At 34.6% G+C, this 21,609-nt stretch overlaps 1 protein-coding gene across 5 annotated transcripts in view; it reads right to left on the bottom strand.

The window, feature by feature from the left end:
* Nucleotides 1-21,609, bottom strand: part of STAG2 (STAG2 cohesin complex component) — a 117,411-nt gene that overhangs the window by 4,006 nt on the left and 91,796 nt on the right. For 4 of the 5 annotated variants that reach the window (XM_082865060.1, XM_082865062.1, XM_082865061.1 and 1 more), the window contains exons 25-33: nt 20,494-20,633; nt 18,928-19,029; nt 16,769-16,917; nt 15,004-15,132; nt 11,148-11,371; nt 7,193-7,382; nt 6,992-7,102; nt 3,435-3,561; nt 2,374-2,451 (exon numbers count right to left, since the gene is read on the bottom strand). In XM_082865060.1, the coding sequence (XP_082721186.1) occupies nt 2,374-2,451; nt 3,435-3,561; nt 6,992-7,102; nt 7,193-7,382; nt 11,148-11,371; nt 15,004-15,132; nt 16,769-16,917; nt 18,928-19,029; nt 20,494-20,633 (1,250 nt within the window). The remainder of the gene's footprint in view (nt 1-2,373; nt 2,452-3,434; nt 3,562-6,991; nt 7,103-7,192; nt 7,383-11,147; nt 11,372-15,003; nt 15,133-16,768; nt 16,918-18,927; nt 19,030-20,493; nt 20,634-21,609) is intronic. The other variant, XM_082865064.1, reaches the window with a different exon arrangement.

Here is a 21,609-nt window from a genome sequence, read left to right as displayed (position 1 = left end):
TGTATATTTTAAAACAAACTAGTATTAACTTAAATATATATACATGGTTAAAGATGTCTAAAGATACCTGCGCTTTTAAAGATATTGAGCACTCAGTTATGTGACTGCTGCCATCATGTGGTAATACTATAAAACTACAGGTACAGACGCATGTGCTCATTTTCCCAATTTTAGAAGCAGCAGAACTATCCCCTTAGTTATAACATATTCAATAAACACAAGAATGCCAAAATTTTTCTATAAATAACAAATAATTATTAGGTCCCTATCTCTGGCCTCACTCAGATTATAGTTTTCCCTAAATGTTAAATGTCAAAAATATACACACATTTACATTGCTGTTCAACTACTGTAGTAACCTGAAGTGAAGGGCACCTTTTTGCAAATCTAGTAAGAGACCAAGGAAACAAATGCCTACAGTTTTCCTGACTTTAGATGAACACATGAAAAAATAAGGAGATCTTTGCCCACATCAATTTTGACTACAGTTAATCATTCCAATTTCTAAAATATTTTTCTTGGTATTTCTTCCACAGTAGAGGTAGCATGAGATTTTTAAATCAAAAGGAACTCAGGTCAAATTACTACTCTGACACTAAAGTTGTATAACTCTGAGCAAGTCACTGAACCACCTCTTCAGTCCAAGTTTGCTTGAGTGTAAAAGTGGGATCCCACCACCTTTCTTACAAGGTTGCTGATTAGATCAAACTAAATCATGCCTAGCATAGTGTCAGGCACATAAGTTTTCAAATACCAGCTTCCATCCCTTTTCACCTCAAAGTGATAGTACAGTTGGACTAGAATACAAACCCTCTGAGAGCAGGGGGAGCATCTTATTCATTTTAGTACCAATTTCCAACTTGATAAACTGCAGAATTAATGCATTTCATTATATCTGCTTGAAAAGATTCTCTTTTATTCCTCATCACAATCACTACCTAAATGTTTTATTTAACGAACTGGAAGATACATACTCCTAGATTATCAGGGAAACCACATACTTCAATAGGCACTTAAACTACAGACTTAAGGGTAGGCCTAGGTCACCTATGTTACTCAAATTACGGTCTTGTTAGAGATGCAGAATGTCAGGCCACACTTCGGACCTACTAAAGCAGAACCTACATTTTAATAAGATCTCCAGATGATTCATATGCACCTTAGAGATTGAGAAACACTGGTTTAAAGGATCCCAAGGCTTGTCCAAAGATTTCTATACCCGCTGATCTATGAAATATTTGTCTTTTAGCTCAAATAGCTGGCCTTATTAATATAAACATGTTAGCATGAGTTAGTTTGTCAAAATTCTTCCAAGAGCTATCTGAAAGCAGATTATGAAGCAAGAAGAGGGCAAGGAGAGAATGGCAGAGATAGGGGCACAGAAGGCAGGCCTCAGAGGATGATACAACAGTCACCTGAGGCAGGAGGTGTTAGAAAGAAGGAGCATAAATGGGTAGACACCTAAAAGTGAGATAGAAGGGCACTTAACCGATTTATTAATTTGACAAATAAAACTAAATACCTACTAAGCTAGGCAAAACTCAAAATGAATAAAATCATCACTGCCTGGAGTTCAGTCTATTGAGTGGAATGTAATATCTTATTTCACTACACCAATCTGGTAGTTATCAAAATAGAAGTATATACAAAGTGTTATGGGAACTGAGAATAAAGTATCTATCTAAAAAGGTTAGGAAAAACTCCGCAGGTAATGTCCAAACTGACTACTGAAGAAAGAATTCAATACGAGTAAAAGGAAAGGGGCAATTCTGACAGAAAGAAAAGCTTTTACAAGGTCATGGAGTCATGAAAGAGCATGGTGTGTCTGAGAGAAACTATAAGATTTGAACCAAGGCATTCTCAGGGAGAACATGGTAACAGGGACTGATAGAAGAAACACAATTGACAATACCTAACAATAACCAATTATCTCAATCCCCTTATCTTTATTACCAAAGCCTCTGTTCAAGTTCTATTTTTCACCATGCCTTCATATTATGATTATGACTATTGTGATTATTTTTCTTCTCTTTCATCCTATCCAAGGAAATCTTTCTGAAACACAATTCTGATCATGCCGCTCCCTCATTCAAAATCCTTCAATATGTAACTCAAGCCTACAGGAAAAGTCCAAATTCCTTAACATATCATGTCCCAGTTGGCCAGGGATTCAAAGCTACTTTGAATCTGTTACCACCACTGCATAACCCCTCCCCAACCCTACCCCGAAATCCCTCCTGCCTGCCTCTTTTCCTCCTGTCCAGTTGTTTTTATCCATTCTCAATGTATTGTCCCAGCTCTTCAACCTCAGGCTTAGGGACTGCCTATTACTTTTGATTTTATAATCTTGAGGCATATTTAAATTAAACCTACTGATTCATCCATAATTGAAGCTGGATCAAAGAAATCAGGCTTCAGTTCTGTTCTCTCTCGTCTGTTCTTTGATGGTGGCTAAGGGAGAAAAAAGGAAGTTAGTTGACAATTGTCATACCTATAATAAGCCAAATAGTAACTGAAAATATTGAAATTATCATTAAGTGTTCACATGGTCCATGTAATTGCAATTGTACCCTACAATATTTCAAATGCTATATATTCGAACTACAGACTGTTTAAACATGCAAAACCAATTCGTTCGTGGAAAATTATTCTTAAAGATGAAAACTGGAAAACCAATTTTTTTGTTTTACTTTAAAAATGTCTCTCTCAACTTTCCTTTCAAGATACCGAATTACGCTATTCTGAAGAGAAGCCATATTTAATTATTTCTTCCCTTTAAGGAGAATATACCAAGGTATACTGAGAAACAGAATCAGAAAACCTGGCTTATAATGAATCTCAGCTTTACTGCTTCCTAGCTTTGTCTCCTTGGATAGGCTGTCTAAGCTTCAATATCCTCAAGCCTTTCAACCTACCTCACAAAGTTGAATAAGCTGTGTGGCAAAATGAAATATGTACAAGCATTTTGTATACAATAAAGCCCTAACTGTATATATGATGTAATTATCAAAGAATATACCCTCATATATATTAAATTTCCAAGTTTAAGTATTTTACTTTATTATCTGATACGGCAGTTGATCTCAATAACAGGGTAAATCATGTTAACAATGTATTATTTTGATAATGGTAAAAAGATGGCAAATTAAAGGTGATATTATACTTAGTATACTATTAAACAAAATAAATCCTTTAAATCTATATATTCCTAAATTAATCTGAAAGTTCATCATCTTAAATTAGGACCTAACACCCCCACCAACTTCACCCTCTTCCTCAATCCCTTCTCATGTATCTAAACTCCTGGCAACTATTTTATTTAAGAATTTTGCAAAACTTACTTTTCATAGCAAGTATTTCTCTCCTCTAGTAAATATCCAACTTAATTTCCAAAAAATCTAAATAGAAAATCCTACAGAATCATTGTATCTTACCAAGTCTATATCCATGGTGTCGAAATCCATCCCCTCATTAAGATCTTCAATCCTCCCTTCTGAGGACATCATAACATCTTCAACAATTGGCTCTTCATCATCTTCCATTAGGCTTGTACCACGCCGACTAGAGAAATACAAAACAAGGTCAAGATCTGAACCAAAGTTGTGACTATTAATATATTGGCAGCAACTATGTGGCTCTGTCTATTCAAGTGTAATGGAAAATGATGGAATTAAAGGTCAGGGAAAATGATTGATTAGGCATTGATCATGTCATCAATGATGTCAAAACCCCAATGTCTAAAAATGCTAAGGAGTTATGTTTATTCGATATTACTTCAATACATTTAGCTTGATAGTTCTGATATCCCATTTAGAAGTTCAATGAGAATTTCCCACATGGGAACAGACAAGATACCTCAAATCCTTTTTGAAAGTAGGCAGGGTATAAATTAATAAACAAGTATAAAACAGAGACCAAAGAAATGACATTTTCAGAATACATGTATTTTCATGAACATATAATGTTAATTTTACCCATCACTCACTCAGTACCTAAAATGTACCAGGCACTCACTCATTCATTCACACAGTGCCTACTATGTGACAGGCTTCTACTGTGTCCTATGGATGCAAAATAAAAGATGAATAAGACATGGTTCCTGCCCTCAAGGAGCTCACAGTCTACTCTGGGAAACAGAGATAATTAATTATGACAAAGTGTGATAAATATTTCAAGAGAAATATGCCTTTAGTGATATAAAGATATACTGAAAGAAGAGATTAATTCTCCTTCAGGAAGAAATGAGCAACATCTATGCTGAAACTTGCATTCTGTATCCTATAAAACTCAAAACTGAGACATATATAGAAAAGTAAAATAAAAATTAAGAATAAAAATTCTGTTATCACATTATTATAAGGAAAAAACTCAAATTTCAAGTTCACAAATTAGCCCAGATCAGCATAAAAGAGTCAACATAATAGTGAAATTGAGGGTGACTTCTTATTCCCCAGTTTGGCTAACATTTCCTTCTTTTCTCACTCATTTAAAGATTCCACCTCAAAAATCAATTATTTATTGAATGCTAGCTTACAATTTACACAATACCATGTTGAGTCTTAAAAGATAAAGATAGCAAGACGTGATGTCTAGTCCAGACTACCTGGACAAATATGCTGACAATGGTCCCTATTTCCCAAGAGTTCTGGATAGTAAATGACAATTTTACTATATTTGGTGGAGGCAACTGTGAAGGGGATATGTGTGCTCTGGGGACCATATATTATAGAAAAACAGAAATTCATTCTGCACTTCATTTGAAGTATAAGAAAGATATATGTGATACAAACTATGAGAGAGAGAGAGAGAGAGAGCACGAGAGAGGGAGGGAGAATTTGGAAGTATTTTCAGTTATAGGGCAGATACCATTACAAAACCAGTGTTGTAAAACAAAAATATTTTAAAGTCTCAAGCAATAGAACACTTATGGTACAACACCCAAAAGGATCTTCTGGTAATAATTATTTAACTGGGATAATTTCTTAGTCACCTGAGGAAGTTTATCTCTAAGAAGAATTAAAACTAACTACAAACATTGTATCTATATGAGATGATGGATGTTCACTAAACTTGTAGTAATCATTTCAGGATGTATGTAAGTCATATCATTAAGCTGAACATCTTAAACTTATACAGTGCTGTATGTCAATTTTATCTCTATAAAACTTGAAGAAACAAAGTTAATCAATCAATCTACAAACAAAAGAATAATGATAAATGGTACTGAGTAATGAGATGCTGTGGAAGATCCTGGGCACCGGTGGGAAAGTTTTCAGGGGAGACATTAAGGACCAAATGATTGCATAGCAGAATTCTGAAGTGTTTGGACTGGTGACTGGTCAGAAGCTAAGAAATCACTTGTTGAATTCAGCGTGAAATAAGAACATATATTAAAGGGAATGTGGCTATAGAAACAGAATAGGGGACAGAATCGAGAGATAGTATAGAGAATGAACATATTAGACATACTCGGATCAGAATCTATAGATGTGATAAAGTATACCTTGTCTGTAGAGGTTCTTAACACCACTACAGATAACTAATGTGAATTTAAGTAGACTACCACTCATGTGGTAAATGATCATTTCTTAAGAAATATAGGTAAAATTCTCATCACTCAAAAACCAATAAAATGAAACAAAATATAAATTTAAAAAAGGTAACAATTATTATCTCCCAGCATTAAAACATATACCACATTATGTTACAAATACAAAGCTTTCAAACTAAAAAACTTAATCAGAATCATCAGATCTTCCCCCTTTGTACCAGTCATCTAAGGACTACTTATATGCCATTTCTTTTGGAGCCAAAGCTAATAAAGATTTATAAAACTCTCATACAGATTCCAGTAAAAACAAAGTATTTGAAAATTAAACTAATTTTTTTAGCATTGGACATTTATTCATTAATGAACATTTACTTAGTACTTTTTTTTTTTACTTAGTACTTTTTAATGTGCTGAGCACTAACAGGAAACGAAAGTAGTCCCTATTAAATGGTACAAACTATTATGTATAAAATAAGCTACAAGGATATATTGTACAACACAGGGAAATGCCAATATTTTATAATAACTATAAATGGAGTATAACCTTAAAACCTGTGAATCACTAAATTGTACACCTGTAACTTATATAATATTGTACATCAAGTATACTTCAATTAAAAAAAGAGAAAGAAAGAAAGAGGTCCCTGCCCTTAAGGAGCTCACAGTCTAGAGAAAGGGACAAATTCATAAAACAAATTACAATACAATGTGTAAGTGCTATAAGAAATAGGAGTATACACAGTGTTGTGGGAGCGTAGATGACACCACAGCTTCACATAAGGTGACACCTGAGCTTGTTCTTTTATGATGATTTTACCAGTTGCCAGGGAGTAGGATATGATACTAAAATGTAGGCAGGGGCCATATTTAGAAAGATCTTGCATGCCATGAGCTAAGGAGTTTGAACTGTATCTTGCAGGCAATGGGGATCCATGGAAAGGTTTTAAGAAAAAGAGTTACATTATCAGATTTTTATTCTAGAACAGCAATTCTTGATGGCAGTGTGAATGATGGAGTGGTGGTGAGGGGAGTGAGGGAAGGGGTTGGTGAGAGGATAAATGGGAGATTTGAGGGAAGAAAACGAGTTAGAAAGCTAATATAATAGTTCAGGTGAGAGATGAGGGCCTGAACTAAGGTAGGGATCAATTAAGATGTAACAAAACTGAATTTTTAGCTATAGTTCTGTGTACCAAAATAAACAAGGATTCATATTTAAACTTTTCCAACAGATCAACCTATGATCAGTCCTTTAGCTAACTAGTCAATATTTAACTTTAAGTTTTTATTTTCTGTTGGAAAGACCAATTTTTAGTTCCTTGATTATTTCAGCTTAGTTACTCTAGAGAGTTTGCTGAAATCTTTAGATAAGGCACACATTAAAATATGTTAAAATGAATTAGTGAACTTCCTGTACTCAGACAATAAGGCACTCTCACTTACATGGCATGCTGAAGATTAGTTCGCAGTTTAACATAGCTCATTGCTGCTCTCTCCTGCTGTTGCCTTGCTTCCTCTTGTTGTCTTTGAGCTAACATCCATGTTACCTGCGTGCTTCAAGGAGAATTTTATTCTTCTTTTAACTTAACTTTTTTCTATGTAATTAATAAAGTTATAGTACAGAAAATGATCAAATGTACTTACTTATAATCAAGAGGAGTTTGATGATGTTCAGTCTGCATTGGATAGACACTCATGAAACTGTCCTCAGGTCGTAATCTTTTAGGCTCTCTCATAATTGTTGAGGTGAGTTGTGGTGTCTGCATCATAACTGGGGTGTGCAGTGTTTGTTCTCTGCTTAGCCACATACTGTCACTACTACTGCTTTCTTCAGCTGAGAAAGAAAATTAACAGCAATGAAGTTCAGTCACTAATTTTGATTAACCAAGTGTCTGATACAATGTGTTCAGGTCAAAAATCATCTGTTTGCTCTCCACATGCTAGAGCTTGGAACAGAAGGATACAAAGGTATGTAAGGTGCAGTCCCTGCCATGCCCTTATAGCCTAGTTGTGGAAAAAGAAAACACAGGCAATTATAACACAGTGTGGTAAGTGCTAAAAGAGACGGAAGCACAGGTAGAATGAGAACAATGAGAGGGATCAGAGCCAGCTACTCAGAAGTTACTTCTGACTAGAGTAGATACTGTGTGGACTGTGAAGTGTCCTAGGCAGGGGGGAGGACATAAGCAAAAGCACCGAGGCATGAAACAATGACTGAACCATACTAATTTACTGATATTCAGCAATTTTTGACCTGCAAAAATAGTAATTTCATATGGTTCAAACTGAGAGTTTAGTACTCCTGGAGTAGACGGCAAAAGGTAAGGCTGAATAAAGAGGCAGGTATCAATTTATGCAAAGTCTTATAAGCTGTGCTAAGGTGACAGGGAAGCAATGTGGTAGTTACATGTTTTAGACAAAGTATGTAGTGGTAGTGTAGAGGGTGGACTTAAGAATATGAAGACTAGTCAGAATGGCCATCATCAAAAAATCTAGAAACAATAAATGCTGGAGAGGGTGTGGAGAAAAGGGAACACTCTTGCACTGCTGGTGGGAATGTGAATTGGTTCAGCCACTATGGAGAACAGTATGGAGGTTCCTTAAAAAACTACAAATAGAACTACCATATGACCCAGCAATCCCACTACTGGGCATATACCCTGAGAAAACCAAAATTCAAAAAGAGTCATGTACCAAAATCTTCATTGCAGCTCTATTTACAATAGCCCAGAGATGGAAACAACCTAAGTGCCCATCATCGGATGAATGGATAAAGAAGATGTGGCACATATATACAATGGAATATTACTCAGCCATAAAAAGAAACGAAATTGAGCTATTTGTAATGAGGTGGATAGACCTAGAGTCTGTCATACAGAGTGAAGTAAGTGAGAAAGAGAAAGACAAATATCGTATGCTAACACATATATATGGAATTTAAAAAAAAAATGTCATGAAAAACCTAGGGGTGAAACAGGAATAAAGACACAGACTTACTAGAGAATGGATTTGAGGCTATGGGGAGGGGGAAGGGTAAACGGTGACAAAGCGATAAAGAGGCATGGACATATATACACTACCAAACGTAAGGTAGATAGCTAGTGGGAAGTAGCCGCGTAGCACAGGGAGATCAGCTCGGTGCTTTGTGACCGCCTGGAGGGGTGGGATAGGGAGGGTGGGAGGGAGGGAGACGCAAGCGGGAAGAGATATGGGAATATATGTATATATATAACTGATTCATTTTGTTGTGAAGCTGAAACTAACATACCATTGTAAAGCAATTATACTCCAATAAAGATGTTAAAAAAAAAAATCTAGAAACAATAAATGCTGGAGAGGGTGTGGAGAAAAGGGAACACTCTTGCACTGCTGGTGGGAATGTGAATTGGTTCAGCCACTATGGAGAACAGTATGGAGGTTCCTTAAAAAACTACAAATAGAACTACCATATGACCCAGCAATCCCACTACTGGGCATATACCCTGAGAAAACCAAAATTCAAAAAGAGTCATGTACCAAAATCTTCATTGCAGCTCTATTTACAATAGCCCAGAGATGGAAACAACCTAAGTGCCCATCATCGGATGAATGGATAAAGAAGATGTGGCACATATATACAATGGAATATTACTCAGCCATAAAAAGAAACGAAATTGAGCTATTTGTAATGAGGTGGATAGACCTAGAGTCTGTCATACAGAGTGAAGTAAGTGAGAAAGAGAAAGACAAATATCGTATGCTAACACATATATATGGAATTTAAGAAGAAAAAAAAATGTCATGAAGAACCTAGGGGTAAGACAGGAATAAAGACACAGACCTACTGGAGAACGGACTTGAGGATATGGGGAGGGGGAAGGGTGAGCTGTGACAGGGCGAGAGAGAGTCATGGACATATACACACTAACAAACGTAAGGTAGATAGCTAGTGGGAAGCAGCCGCATGGCACAGGGATATCGGCTCGGTGCTTTGTGACTGCCTGGAGGGGTGGGATAGGGAGGGTGACGCAAGAGGGAAGAGATATGGGAACATATGTATATGTATAACTGATTCACTTTGTTATAAAGCAGAAACTAACACACCATTGTAAAGCAATTATACCCCAATAAAGATGTTAAAAAAAAAAAGAATATGAAGACTAGTAAGCAAACAGGCCACTTAGGAGGTTAACTGTGTAGACCAGGTGAGTTAGAGGTTCAGAACGCTTTAAAATTTATAGTGGCATGCAGGGAATACATCTTTTAATTTGATAACTTTTCTATTTAAAAAAAGGAAATTTTATTTTAACTTGCTATCAAGCCCTAACTATTTTAACTGGTCAGGGACACTGTAAGAGAGATTTCTTCACAGACTGGGATGTTGGGACTATATGACCAATCAAGTCCAAATCTAAGTTACAAGTTTAAGTTATAAGTTATGAGTTTATGCATTTATATTATTGGACAAAAAGTACTAAAACCATTAATCTATGTGGCAATTTAACAATATGGCCCCTAAAAAAATAAATAAAATTAAAATATGGCCCCCAAATCTTTGACACTCCTCACATTAACAGGTGGGGGATGATGTCCCATTCCTTTGAACCTGTGCCCTGTGATTGCTTGGTCCATAGAATATGATGGAAATTATGCTATGCCAATTCCTGGCCTTAAGAAAATGGCAGCTTCCAGAGTTCTTGTCTCTTGAGACACTTGCTCTTGGAGCCCAGTCACATGCTGTGAGAAAGCCAAATAGCCACATGGAAAGGACATGTGTAAGGTGGTCCTGGCAGACAATCCCACTGAGGTCCCAGCTGACAGCCAGTATCAGATACATCTGTAAGTGAAGATGCCTCCGTATGATTCCAGTCACTAGCCTTTGAGTATTCCTAGCGGAAGCACCAGACATCATGTCCCTGCTATGTCATAAGTTTTGGGGGTAGTTTATTACTCAGGAATAATAGCTGCAGCAAATTTTGGCAACTATGTTAATTTGTTTAAAGTTTCCTAAGGAGAGGAAAAAAGTCCCCAGACCCATTTTGAACCAACCCTGGAGTACTAAGAGTCCAAGAGATTCAAGTGTCATAATGTATTCTTAACCCTAAGATTATAGACAGCAACTTGTATTTCTATCAAGTTCTTTATGATTAATACTCTTCTTCATAGAAATTCAAAAGTTGGGACCTCTCTGAATCTGTTGTACCACTTAAACTAGATGATTTTATCTCTTAGGTAATGATTAGCTCTAAAATATTGAGTCCATATCCCTATACATAGAGTATAGTGCAGTGATTTAAAAGCAGGTCCTCTAGAGTGAGACTGCCTGGCTCTGCTACTTAATATTGGTGTGACCTTAGGTAAAAGTTACTTAACTTCTCTGTACCAGCTTTCACATTTGAAAAATGAGTATGTACCTAAAGAGTTGTAAGAACTGAATTTATGTATCTAAAATGCTTAGAACAGTACATTTACACATAATTGGAGGACACATTGTTCAAGATATTATTTAACAACACATACCTCAAATTTAAAAATAAGGTGACCCTTAATGACAATTCAGTCATTAAGGTTTACGGTAAACATAAAGGACAAATATAAAGAGAATAAACTATATTCTTACTGAGTGCGAGCTGCATGCCTTCAACCACTTTCCGTTTTCCCGTAGATGGCTTTGATTTTTTACTCCGCACGGTTGACCCCCGACTGCTGATTCCACTAATGACTGACATGGTGTCATCATCACCACCAGCTAGCAAAGAATTTCGGTATGACATCAGTGGAAGCCACACATCTTCTCTTCGGAGTGACATCTGAAAGGTCATGAACTTTTCCAAGTAAACATACCTTGAAAAGGAGTAGAAACCATTAGCTTTGATACATTAAATTGACATAGCTTTTTTTTTTTTTTTTTTTTGCTTTTTGTTTATTCCTATAGGCTCACACACTATAACGGAACATACAATGATTTAATGAGTTAAATAAAAAGTAAATTAGAATGAAAATAGTGGTTGATGGGTCTACATTTCCTCAAAGCATACAGTAACAACCGAAGGATTATTAGCATTCTTTCTCGAGAAGTCTCTGTTTTATCCTAACATTTACAAGTCCTCTGTTAGAAGAACCTGAGTCATATTCCCGGAAAGAGGATCGGATTTAAAAATTACACAACTTGGGTTCTAGTCCCAGTTCTACCAACCCGTAGCTGTGTGAGCATAGGCATATTACTTCACTACTCAATCTAAGCCTCATCAGTACACTAATGAACAATTTTGTCTCTATCAAGATTCTCACATTAAATGAAATAATTCATAGCATTTCAGCTTATTATTTGTTGAGCATCTATGTCCCAGGCAATGGGGATAGATACAAAGGTCAATCAGATATGGTCCCTACCTGCACAATATTTTCAGCCTGATGGAAGTCATACATCTACCCTTGGATTCAAGTATCACAAGGATTTTATGACATATATAATATAGCAATCAAAAATCAACTAACATTTGTGTGACTACTGTGTGCTACGCATTTTCCTCTTGGGGTCTTTAACTTTACTCTTACAGTCTTGTGAGGGAGACATTCTCCCCATTTGACAGATAAGGAGAGAAAGGATAAGAAAAGTTAAGTAATATAACCATGGTCATAAAAATGAGAAAGCAGTATAACCATGATTCAAATCCCAGGCTTCTGACACTAAGAGTTCAGTGCTTTATTGTGTAAATTATGCTTCACACAAGTTTCATCAACTAACTGTAAAGTGCAAACCAAATTTTGCTGTCATAATAATGGTTAATTTGAATCAGTTCAGAACTACCAGTTTTGAACACCATAAGAGAAAGGGCAGGAGAGATGAGTTACAAACATACTGCTTAGTGTTAGTTGTATATATTGTAAATATATTTCAGCTACACACAGTAGTACAGTACTCATCAAAGTGTGGTCTGGAAGTTGGCTATTAGTCTGAGAACTTACCAGCCTGACACAAGATGTGCAGTCTGAGACACAATATACTCACTAGTTGAGAGATTTACAACTATGTATCCACCACAAAGCTTAACAGAACATTCCAGATAAGTAGCCCTCCCTGATGCTAGTTCCCTTTGTCCTTTTTCCAGCCACAGAGGTTGCCATTAACCTGAACTTGCTATTTTTTGTCCCCATTTGTAATGTTTTAACACCTATTTGTCTGTAAACATCATAGCACAATTTTGTACTTAGCTTTTTGCACTCAACATTATAATTTTAAAATCTAACCATTTTGGAAGAGTGACGTCAGCTAACACTATAGTGGCAATCATTTTCCAATAATGTAAGTGTATCAAATCAACATGTTGTACACCTCAAACTTACACAGTATTATATGTCAACTATATCTCAATGAAGTCAGAAAAAAAATTTTTTTAAGATGAATGAGATCTGAGGGTCTAATGTATAACATGGTGGCTACAGTTGATGATACTGTGTACTTAAATAATACCATATAATTGAAATTTGCTAAAAGAGTAGAGCTTAAGTGTTCTGATCAAAAAAATGGTAAATATGTGATGTGATAAATACGTTAATTAACTTGATTATGGGAATCCTTCCACAATGTATATGAAATCATCATGTTGTACACTTTAAATATATTACAATTTTATGTGTCAATTATAGCTCAATAAACTTGAAAAAATTTAAGATTTTAAAAGCAGATCAATTGGATTGTGTGAATCTTATTTCAATCCCAATTCAATCAAATAAAAGTCATTGATGACATCTGATACTAGAAATTTGAACAATTAAATGGGTTTTTAATAAAATTAAGGAATTGTGTTTACTTTTTTAAAATCTAACCATTTTGACCACTGTATAGTATTCCATTGTATATTAATCAATTGATACCATTTTCTAGCTGATAGATGCTTAGTCAGTTTTGAGTTTTTCCCTATTCAAACAATGCAACAGTCAAGTACTTTAATAGTTATCCTTCTACACATGTGTAAGAGTTCCCCTAGGGTATTTACCTATGAATAGAATTACTGGATCATGAGGTAGGGAGAATCTTAAACTTTACTAGACATTGCCAACTGTCTCCAAAGTGGTCTTGTACCAATTTACTCTGCCACCAGCAATGTATAAAAGCCTCTATTGCTCCACATCCTTGGCAATACTTGGTGCTATCCAATGTCTTAAGTTTTGCTAATATGCTAAGTGAGAAATGTTTTTTTATTGTTTTAATTTTTATTTCTCTAATTAATAGTGTCAATGCAATTTTGGGGGGGCGGGGGGCGCACCACACAGCTTGTGGAACCTTAGTCCCCAGACCAGGGATTGAACCCAGACCCTAGGCACTGAAAGCGCGGCATCCTAACCACTGGACCACCAGGTAATTCCTCAATGCAATTTTGAACTGGGATAAATTTATATATAATAAAATGCACAGAAATTAACAGTAAAGTTGGATCAGTTTTGCAAACAAATGCAGCCATGTAACCCATACACCTATCAAGATATGGGACATTCCTATGACCCTACAGAGTACCCTGTATCCCTTTTCCCATTCAGTCTCCCCAACCCCAAGAAGTAACCACTATTGTGATTTCTATCACCGTTCTGTCTGCTTTAGAATTTCATATAATATCTATACAATGATGTTTTTTAAAGACTTTTTTGATGTGGACCATTTTTGAAGTCTTTATGGAACTTGTTACAATACTGCTTCTTTTTTATGTTTTGGTTTTTTGGCCACAAGGCATGTGGGATCTTAGCTCCCCGACCAGGGACTGAACCCGCACCCCCAGCAGTGGAAGGTGAAGTCTTAACCACTGGACCACCAGGGAAGTCCCCAAGATCTATACAATCTTTAAAAGCAAAATACTGGTGGGCTTTCAGAAGACATTACCTATGAGTTATTCATATTCTTCTGTCTTTTTATACCTCAAAGCCCGGGGTTGGGGGGTGGGGGTGGAAGAGATGAAAGAAGATTTTGAGACTTTAATTCCATTTGTTAGGCTCTCTTAGAACATAAGTCATGATTTTAGAAGACCAAACCATAAAAGTATCCTGTTTAAATGGCCTGTTGAGAACAGGACTTGTAGTTAAAGTACAAAGATAAAAGAGGGGGACTTCTACTTTCCAGTGTAGTCATGGCTCAGGACACAGACTAAGGTGCTCCTGATGGATCAGCGATATCATTATTTGTTAAATGCTCCTTCATTAGTTAGGCTGAGCCAAGAACTCAAATAGGAATACACAAAGCATTCCAATTACACCTCTAAAGCCTCAACTACACTGTAAGGGGAACTCACAGAATTAAAATGGAGTATTATGCATAAAACAGTTATAATCCTTAAATTATAAAATTTCTGAAGTATAAAGTTCTTTGTGCATTAATGCAATCCTACAAATCTAATCTAATCTGAGAGGGAAACCAAGTATAACAATTAATCTTTAAGAATTCCAAAACAAAATTAAATAGAGTATTTCTAACAAATACATACACTGTTCTTTTGTCTTGTCGAAGTAGTTTAGAAGAAAATTCACTGAGAATATCAAGAAATGCCAAATTTAAAGGTGGATGGCTCTCTCCTTGTGGATTAGGCTCCTTAAAAGCAAATTCTATGCCATCTCTGCAACAAAAACAACAAAAAAAGACAAATATTTAAAGGACTACAATACAAAATTGAATAACTTAGGGAATTTCTCTATACTTCATCCCACTACTAAGATGTTTCCTTTGTCATGCATTTAATCTGAGGAATAGAGAGAATAAGCAGGCTACAGTGCGAGAATGAGCAAATATATTTACATTTTATGCCACTTTTACTTTGTTTGTTTTGGTTTTTATTTTTATTTTTTGGCGGGGGGGAGGGGCATGCTGCGCCACGTAGCTTGCAGGATCTTAGTTCCCTGACCAGGGACTGAACCCTTGCCCCAGCAGTGAAAGCGCCAAGTCCTAACCACTGGACCGCCAGGGAACTCCCAACTGTTACTTTCTTTAAAACAAAACAGACACACACATACACACACCAGCTGGTCTTTATTTAAAATGTGGTTTGGTATATCTACATTCTCTCCTCAGTTCTCTTTTCCATAGAAAATAACCCAAATCCTTTCACATAATGATCAGTACATTTTCTGTATTTTTCAAGACACAAAGGAGATCAACTATAACACATAGGATCAACTTAAAAATAATGATTCAAGACTATCTGTAATGACCCACTTAAGAGTAAAGTTTAAAAATTAAACTCCACTCAAGGCCCAGTTTATATTTATTTAACAATAAATACCTCTATTAATCAAGACAACTACCCAACATTATATATATATATATATATATATATATATATATATATATATATATATATGAAGTAAATAATATATTACTTCTCAAAATAATTACTACATGTGTGGTCCTTAAATATTACCTAAAATTCTCATCCATAGTATTAAAAGGCATAAAAAGAAAATTGAGACTTTTAGAGCAAAGTGAAAAGGAGAGAGTAAATTAAAGTTGAGGAAGGTATAGGACTAACAAAGAGCAGAACAATTTCTGAAGGAAGACATTTAACACTTCATAATTAGGTAAGCAACAGGAATTTTAAAAAGACACAAAACAGAGAGCTTTCAATGAAACAGAGCCCAAGCCTCTTGATTTTTCCAAAGGCAAGGCTCTTTATCCACAATAAAGACATAAAGGGTATTAATAACCACATGTTGGTTATGTTAGAGCTCTAAAATATACTTAAAAGTATAATTGATCACTAAATTACATGCCTAAAATAAAATGAGATGATTTCCAATTTTGATAAGGCAAAGAAAACATGCAGACAAAATAAAGATTGTGGCTCAAAACAAGAGAAAAGGTCACTGCAAAATAGAGAACAGAACCAGAAACAAAAAACTTGAAACAAAGAAATCAAATCTCAAAACATTATCTACCCAGCAAGAGAGATTATGACAAAAACTGTTAAAAGAGATTCTATAATACCTGATGAATATATGTTGCTTTTCTTCACGTAATTTATAAAGATTTTGTATGGTTTTAATTAAAGCAAAGACTTTTCTATAAAAGGTGTTTTAGTCCCAATTCATGTGTTAACAGAGATAGCACTATAACTGGTTCTTAAGAAAGGAGACATGCCACAGATTTGTAAACAAGTAATAAAGCATCAATTGAACTTGGTTATTCTAAACAAAAGAGCAAGATACAAAAAAACTTCATGATTAACAAACAAGCTGAATAAAATATTTGGAAATTACTTGTGTAGCATAGCAATGGCCTCTCTCGTTTTCAATTGATCGAGTCCAAAAGTTAAAGCAAAACGTCGAGCAAGTTCTTTTATGCCGCTGAATGTTGAGGATGACCTATCAAAATTATAGCCATTTTCCTGTATCATTTCATTAAAAAGCTGTTTGGAAAGAAAGAAAGCATGTTAAAGTTTTTTAATAACTATGGATTATTAACATCTAATTTTAAAATACTACATTTTATATTTAAAATATACTTGATGTTCTATAAATAAGGCATTGTACTTCATTCTATATCATGGATTTTTAAAAACATGATACAAATGACCAAAATTGTAGCACTTCATATATTCAGACTAGAGGTAGTTACTGACATTAGAAACTCCTTAGATTAGTTATGACAGAATTCTTTTCTGCCGGTATTAATTGGATATTAAAATAGCATATAAAAATATAAAGAAAAAGGAAACCAACTAACAACTATGTTCTTATTGACATTTAAATGATGGATCTTCACATCAAGAACTTTCATCATAAAGTTAGCAAAACAAAATACAATCTTTCAATTATCAAGCTGCCAAGATTTTAAAAAGATAATGGCTACTACTTAAGAATACAGTGCAATGGGCACTGATCTGCTGGGAACATAAACTGAGAAAACCTTTCTACAGAGTAATCTGGCAATGTGTAGTGAAAGCTTTAGAATTTTCATGCCCTTTGAGTAAGCAATTGTTATTATCAGACTTTATCCAAAAGGAATGATAACAGTAATATCTGTATACAATACATAAGTACAAAAATGTTTGTCTTAGTGCTATTTATAATGGCAAGAATTGTAAAAAACCTCAACATCAAACGAGAAGAGATCTTGGTTAAATTATAGTCCCTCTATAAAATGGAATACTACACAGTCATTAAAAATGCAGAGGAAAGTATTTAATGACATGAAAGTGTTCAGGATTTATTAATATGAAAAATTCAGCATTTCAAGACAATGTGCAATATGATTTTTTATGTTTGTAAAATAAGATTTCACATAGGCATAAAAAAGATTAGGAAGTTAAAAATTAAAACACTGTTAAGTGAAAAAAATTAAAGATAAGTTGTATTTTTTCTAGTTTTCCTATAATATTTTCTAAACTTTCTACAGCAAACAGCTATTATTTTACACCAAAAGTTATTTAAATGCTGCCTTTAAAACCTTTTAAATTCTATTAATTTTAATAAAGAATATCAAAATATGCAAATGAAATTAAGAACTTTCATACCTAGATCTCTAAAAAGCAAGAAAGTTTATCAAAGTGAAATGGGTTGGGTTATGTTCTGCATGCATTTGGTCTCTACAGACAAAAGTATACTAAGCAAATGATTTTTGCCTAATTAAACCTGCCTTGACACTGCCAAAATGAAAATGACTGGTACATTTTCATTATACGGTTGATAAATGCTCATTAAAATACATGTACAAATGTACAAAGAATAAAGTAAAATTCACCTGGAACCTACCAAAGCAAGTTAACCACAGCTAACATTTTGGTGATTATTTTTTCCAAATAGGTACACAGAGATGTGCACAATTTTATAGAGATGCTATACTGCAATCTTTTTTTATTCTCAAACTATATATTGTAGAGATCTTTACGAATTAATGAATACAGATCTACACCAATTTTAAGTGCTACACAGCCACTGCAGAGATATACTACACAATATATTCATCTAATATCCTATTGACAGGCATTTATATTTTCTAATTTCTTGCTATTATAAATAACTTTGCAATGTATAATCTTTTACACTCATTTTTGCAAAGTTAGCCTATTACCACTGTGGATGAACTTCCAGAAGTAGAACTGCTGCCTCAAATGGCATACACATTATAAATTTTGACATATATTGCCAAACTACCTGCCAGGAAGGTTGAACCAATATACCCTGCTGTCAGAACCTGTTTCTCCCATACCTTAGGCGGCTATAGGTTTTGCCACTCTTGCCAGTCTCAAAGCAAAAAATGATCTCACTTGCACAATGTCTACTAGTGAGATTGAGTATTTTTCATTTCCACTTTTATGAACTATCTATTGCAACCTTTTCCCAGTTTTCAACTGTTAACTTGAAAACTATTAAGTGCTTATTTTGCTAGCCTAAACCTGGTACTCTTCATGTCTTACCTGTTGCAAACTGAGAATAAGGGTCTTTGCACACTGAATTTTGTCTATCTGCCTTGTTTTACTCATTGTTTCTTTGATGATATCGCCATAGTCATTATAATACTAGAAAAGAAATTTGTACAAATTAGGCCTTTGTCTCTTAAAACTATTGGACAATAAGACTAATTTTAGGTTAGTCACATAAGCATATCACAAGAACGTTATTTGGCTAGAATTATGCCTTCAAAGACACGAAAGAATGTTACTAAAACGTCATTATAATCTTTAAACACATAATCCCTAACATCAGTAAATTCAGAAATATCAGACAGTTAAGATCTAATCACATTAAGCTCCACAGTTGGTTTTAAGGAGGTATATTGTTTAACAATAATTAAGTTATACAGATTTTCAGAAATAAAACAAAGGACAGAAACAAAGTTCTGTGCTCTTTGTGAACTATTAAGACAATGAATGTAATCAGTTACTTTCATAACTTATTCATTGCTAATGGCATGTAGTTCATGAGCAGTTTCCAAATTTATTGATTTGGCTTATAGAAACTAACAGCCTGTTAACAACATTTAAAAGAAAACTTACTGTATGTGGCATTTACATTACACACTGCACAGGAATTTTTTTTCTAATTTAAGATCTTGTTTCAAAATGCATACATTAACAACTACCAGAGATAACAGGATAACCATGCTCCTATATGACTAACAAAATTGACTTTAATTTAGAATACCTAAGTCTAAAAGTTTAAAATTTGCAAAATGACTTCAAAAACAACCTTAGTTAAAAAAAAAATCTAACAAGTATCAGGCCAAATAACTTAAGTTCCAAAGTACTTTATTAATGGTTCTATCATATAGGAAAGTATTCTGAAGAGAGAATTAATTAGGTTTTGATAAATGTATTACATGTTTTATCCTGTAAAAGCAAAAGCTTAAAAAATGTTTACATTTATAATTAGATTTTACTTGAAAAAGGATTACAGAAAAATCATCACACCGTATTTAGTCACATTCTGTTAGTACAATCAACAATATCCTTTCTACTACTACTTACAAGTTAAAGAATCTCACACATATTTATGACAATTTGTGAATAACCCACTGTGACTCAAATCAGATTTTCAGAGCTTAAGGAACCTTAGCTATCACAGTGGAACAGATGAAGAAACGCAGGACACAAAAGGTACTGAATTACTCAAGGTCACAAGCTGCATAGTAACCAAGCCAAAACTGTATTATCTAGTTCTCTGACTCTTAAACACTTTTTTATGTTACATCAAGCAGGGGAGGGACACCATCCTGTTGTTTTAAACTAAATCACAAAAGCAATTTCTATTAGTGACAGTTAACCTAAGACAAGCTGTTTGCAATATTCCAAACACAAATGAACTCAATAAACCCAAAATGTCCATTAATGGAGGATCAGAGGTATGAGAAACTTTACTGAAAATGTTAAATATTTTAAGAGATTTCTTTTACACTAGAAAAGTAATTTACTATTAAAAAATTCAATGGCAACCAAACATAAAAGCAACATAAAAATATCTCGCTATCCATTTTTCAACTTTACCTTCATATACTGCTTAAAGATATCTGCAGCTGTATTCATCTCCACCACAGTATATACAATTAGCTTACAAAACGCTGCAAGTAAATTTCTCCTTTTGTGCAGAGCTTCAATTTTACTGGCTTCATCTTCCTGCTGACCATCTGGGGAAAAAGGTTTCCAACATTAAGCCATCTGTATTTTACTTCAGCCGTGTGTGTGTGTGTGTGTGTGCGCGCGCGCGTGCGTGCATGCGTGTGTGTCTGTGTGTGTGTATCAAATTCAATATAAAACATCTTTATTTTGGAGAATTTGAAAAGTAAGGGAAAAACATTTAAATAAAATAAAAATTATAATCACTCAATATCTTCATGAATGACCAGCCCATTTATTCCAATACACAAAATTTTTGTGACGTCAAATCAGAAGGCTGTTTAGTGAACAGGGAACAGGAACAAGTGGAGTGAGTGAGAGGAACTGATGTTTACTGAAATCAGGCTAAGCTTGCCTAACACATTAATCTACTTCCCTAGCAGGATAGTTTGCCGATGAGACCTGCATATTCAGTATCTGTTGGGTAAGGCTCTTTCTTCCCTAGGGGCAGACAACCTCAGAGATTCTGTTATTCCTTCTAAAGATGACCCCACTCAACCTCAAACCCAACTTTTATTGACAGATACTTTCTTTATACATATTACAGATATTCAGTTAGACTGGCCTAGAAACCATTCTGTCTTTTTAAGGTAACTTCACATATATCTGCTCTGATCCATTATGTGAGATCTTGATATTCAGTTATCAAAGGGACAAAATTATTTCCAAATTCATAGCTGAGAAAGCCGGATTACAGCCTCCAAGTACTGCCAAAGGATTTTCAAATTATTTGATACTGTGCATAAAATTGTAACGAAGCCTTTTACATAAAAAGCTATGCAAAGAATTTTCCTCTTGACAAATTTTACAAATGAAATTACTTACATAAAAAATACTGTGTATAAAATAAGAACTCTTTTAAAACAAGTATTTATTTTACCCTGACTCTGATAATCCTTGATAACTGCTAGTAAATAAAAACCAAATTTTAAGAATAGGAGTTTGTTTAAGACAGACCATCCGAAAGTTTCTGTTATCAAAAGTGCC

The sequence above is a fragment of the Leucopleurus acutus genome, assembly GCF_964270905.1.
Source record: "Leucopleurus acutus genome assembly, chromosome: X".
Classification (NCBI taxonomy): domain Eukaryota; kingdom Metazoa; phylum Chordata; class Mammalia; order Artiodactyla; family Delphinidae; genus Leucopleurus; species Leucopleurus acutus.
The sequence above is the reverse complement of the archived record's forward strand: the minus strand, read 5'-3'. Positions and strand labels throughout refer to the sequence as shown.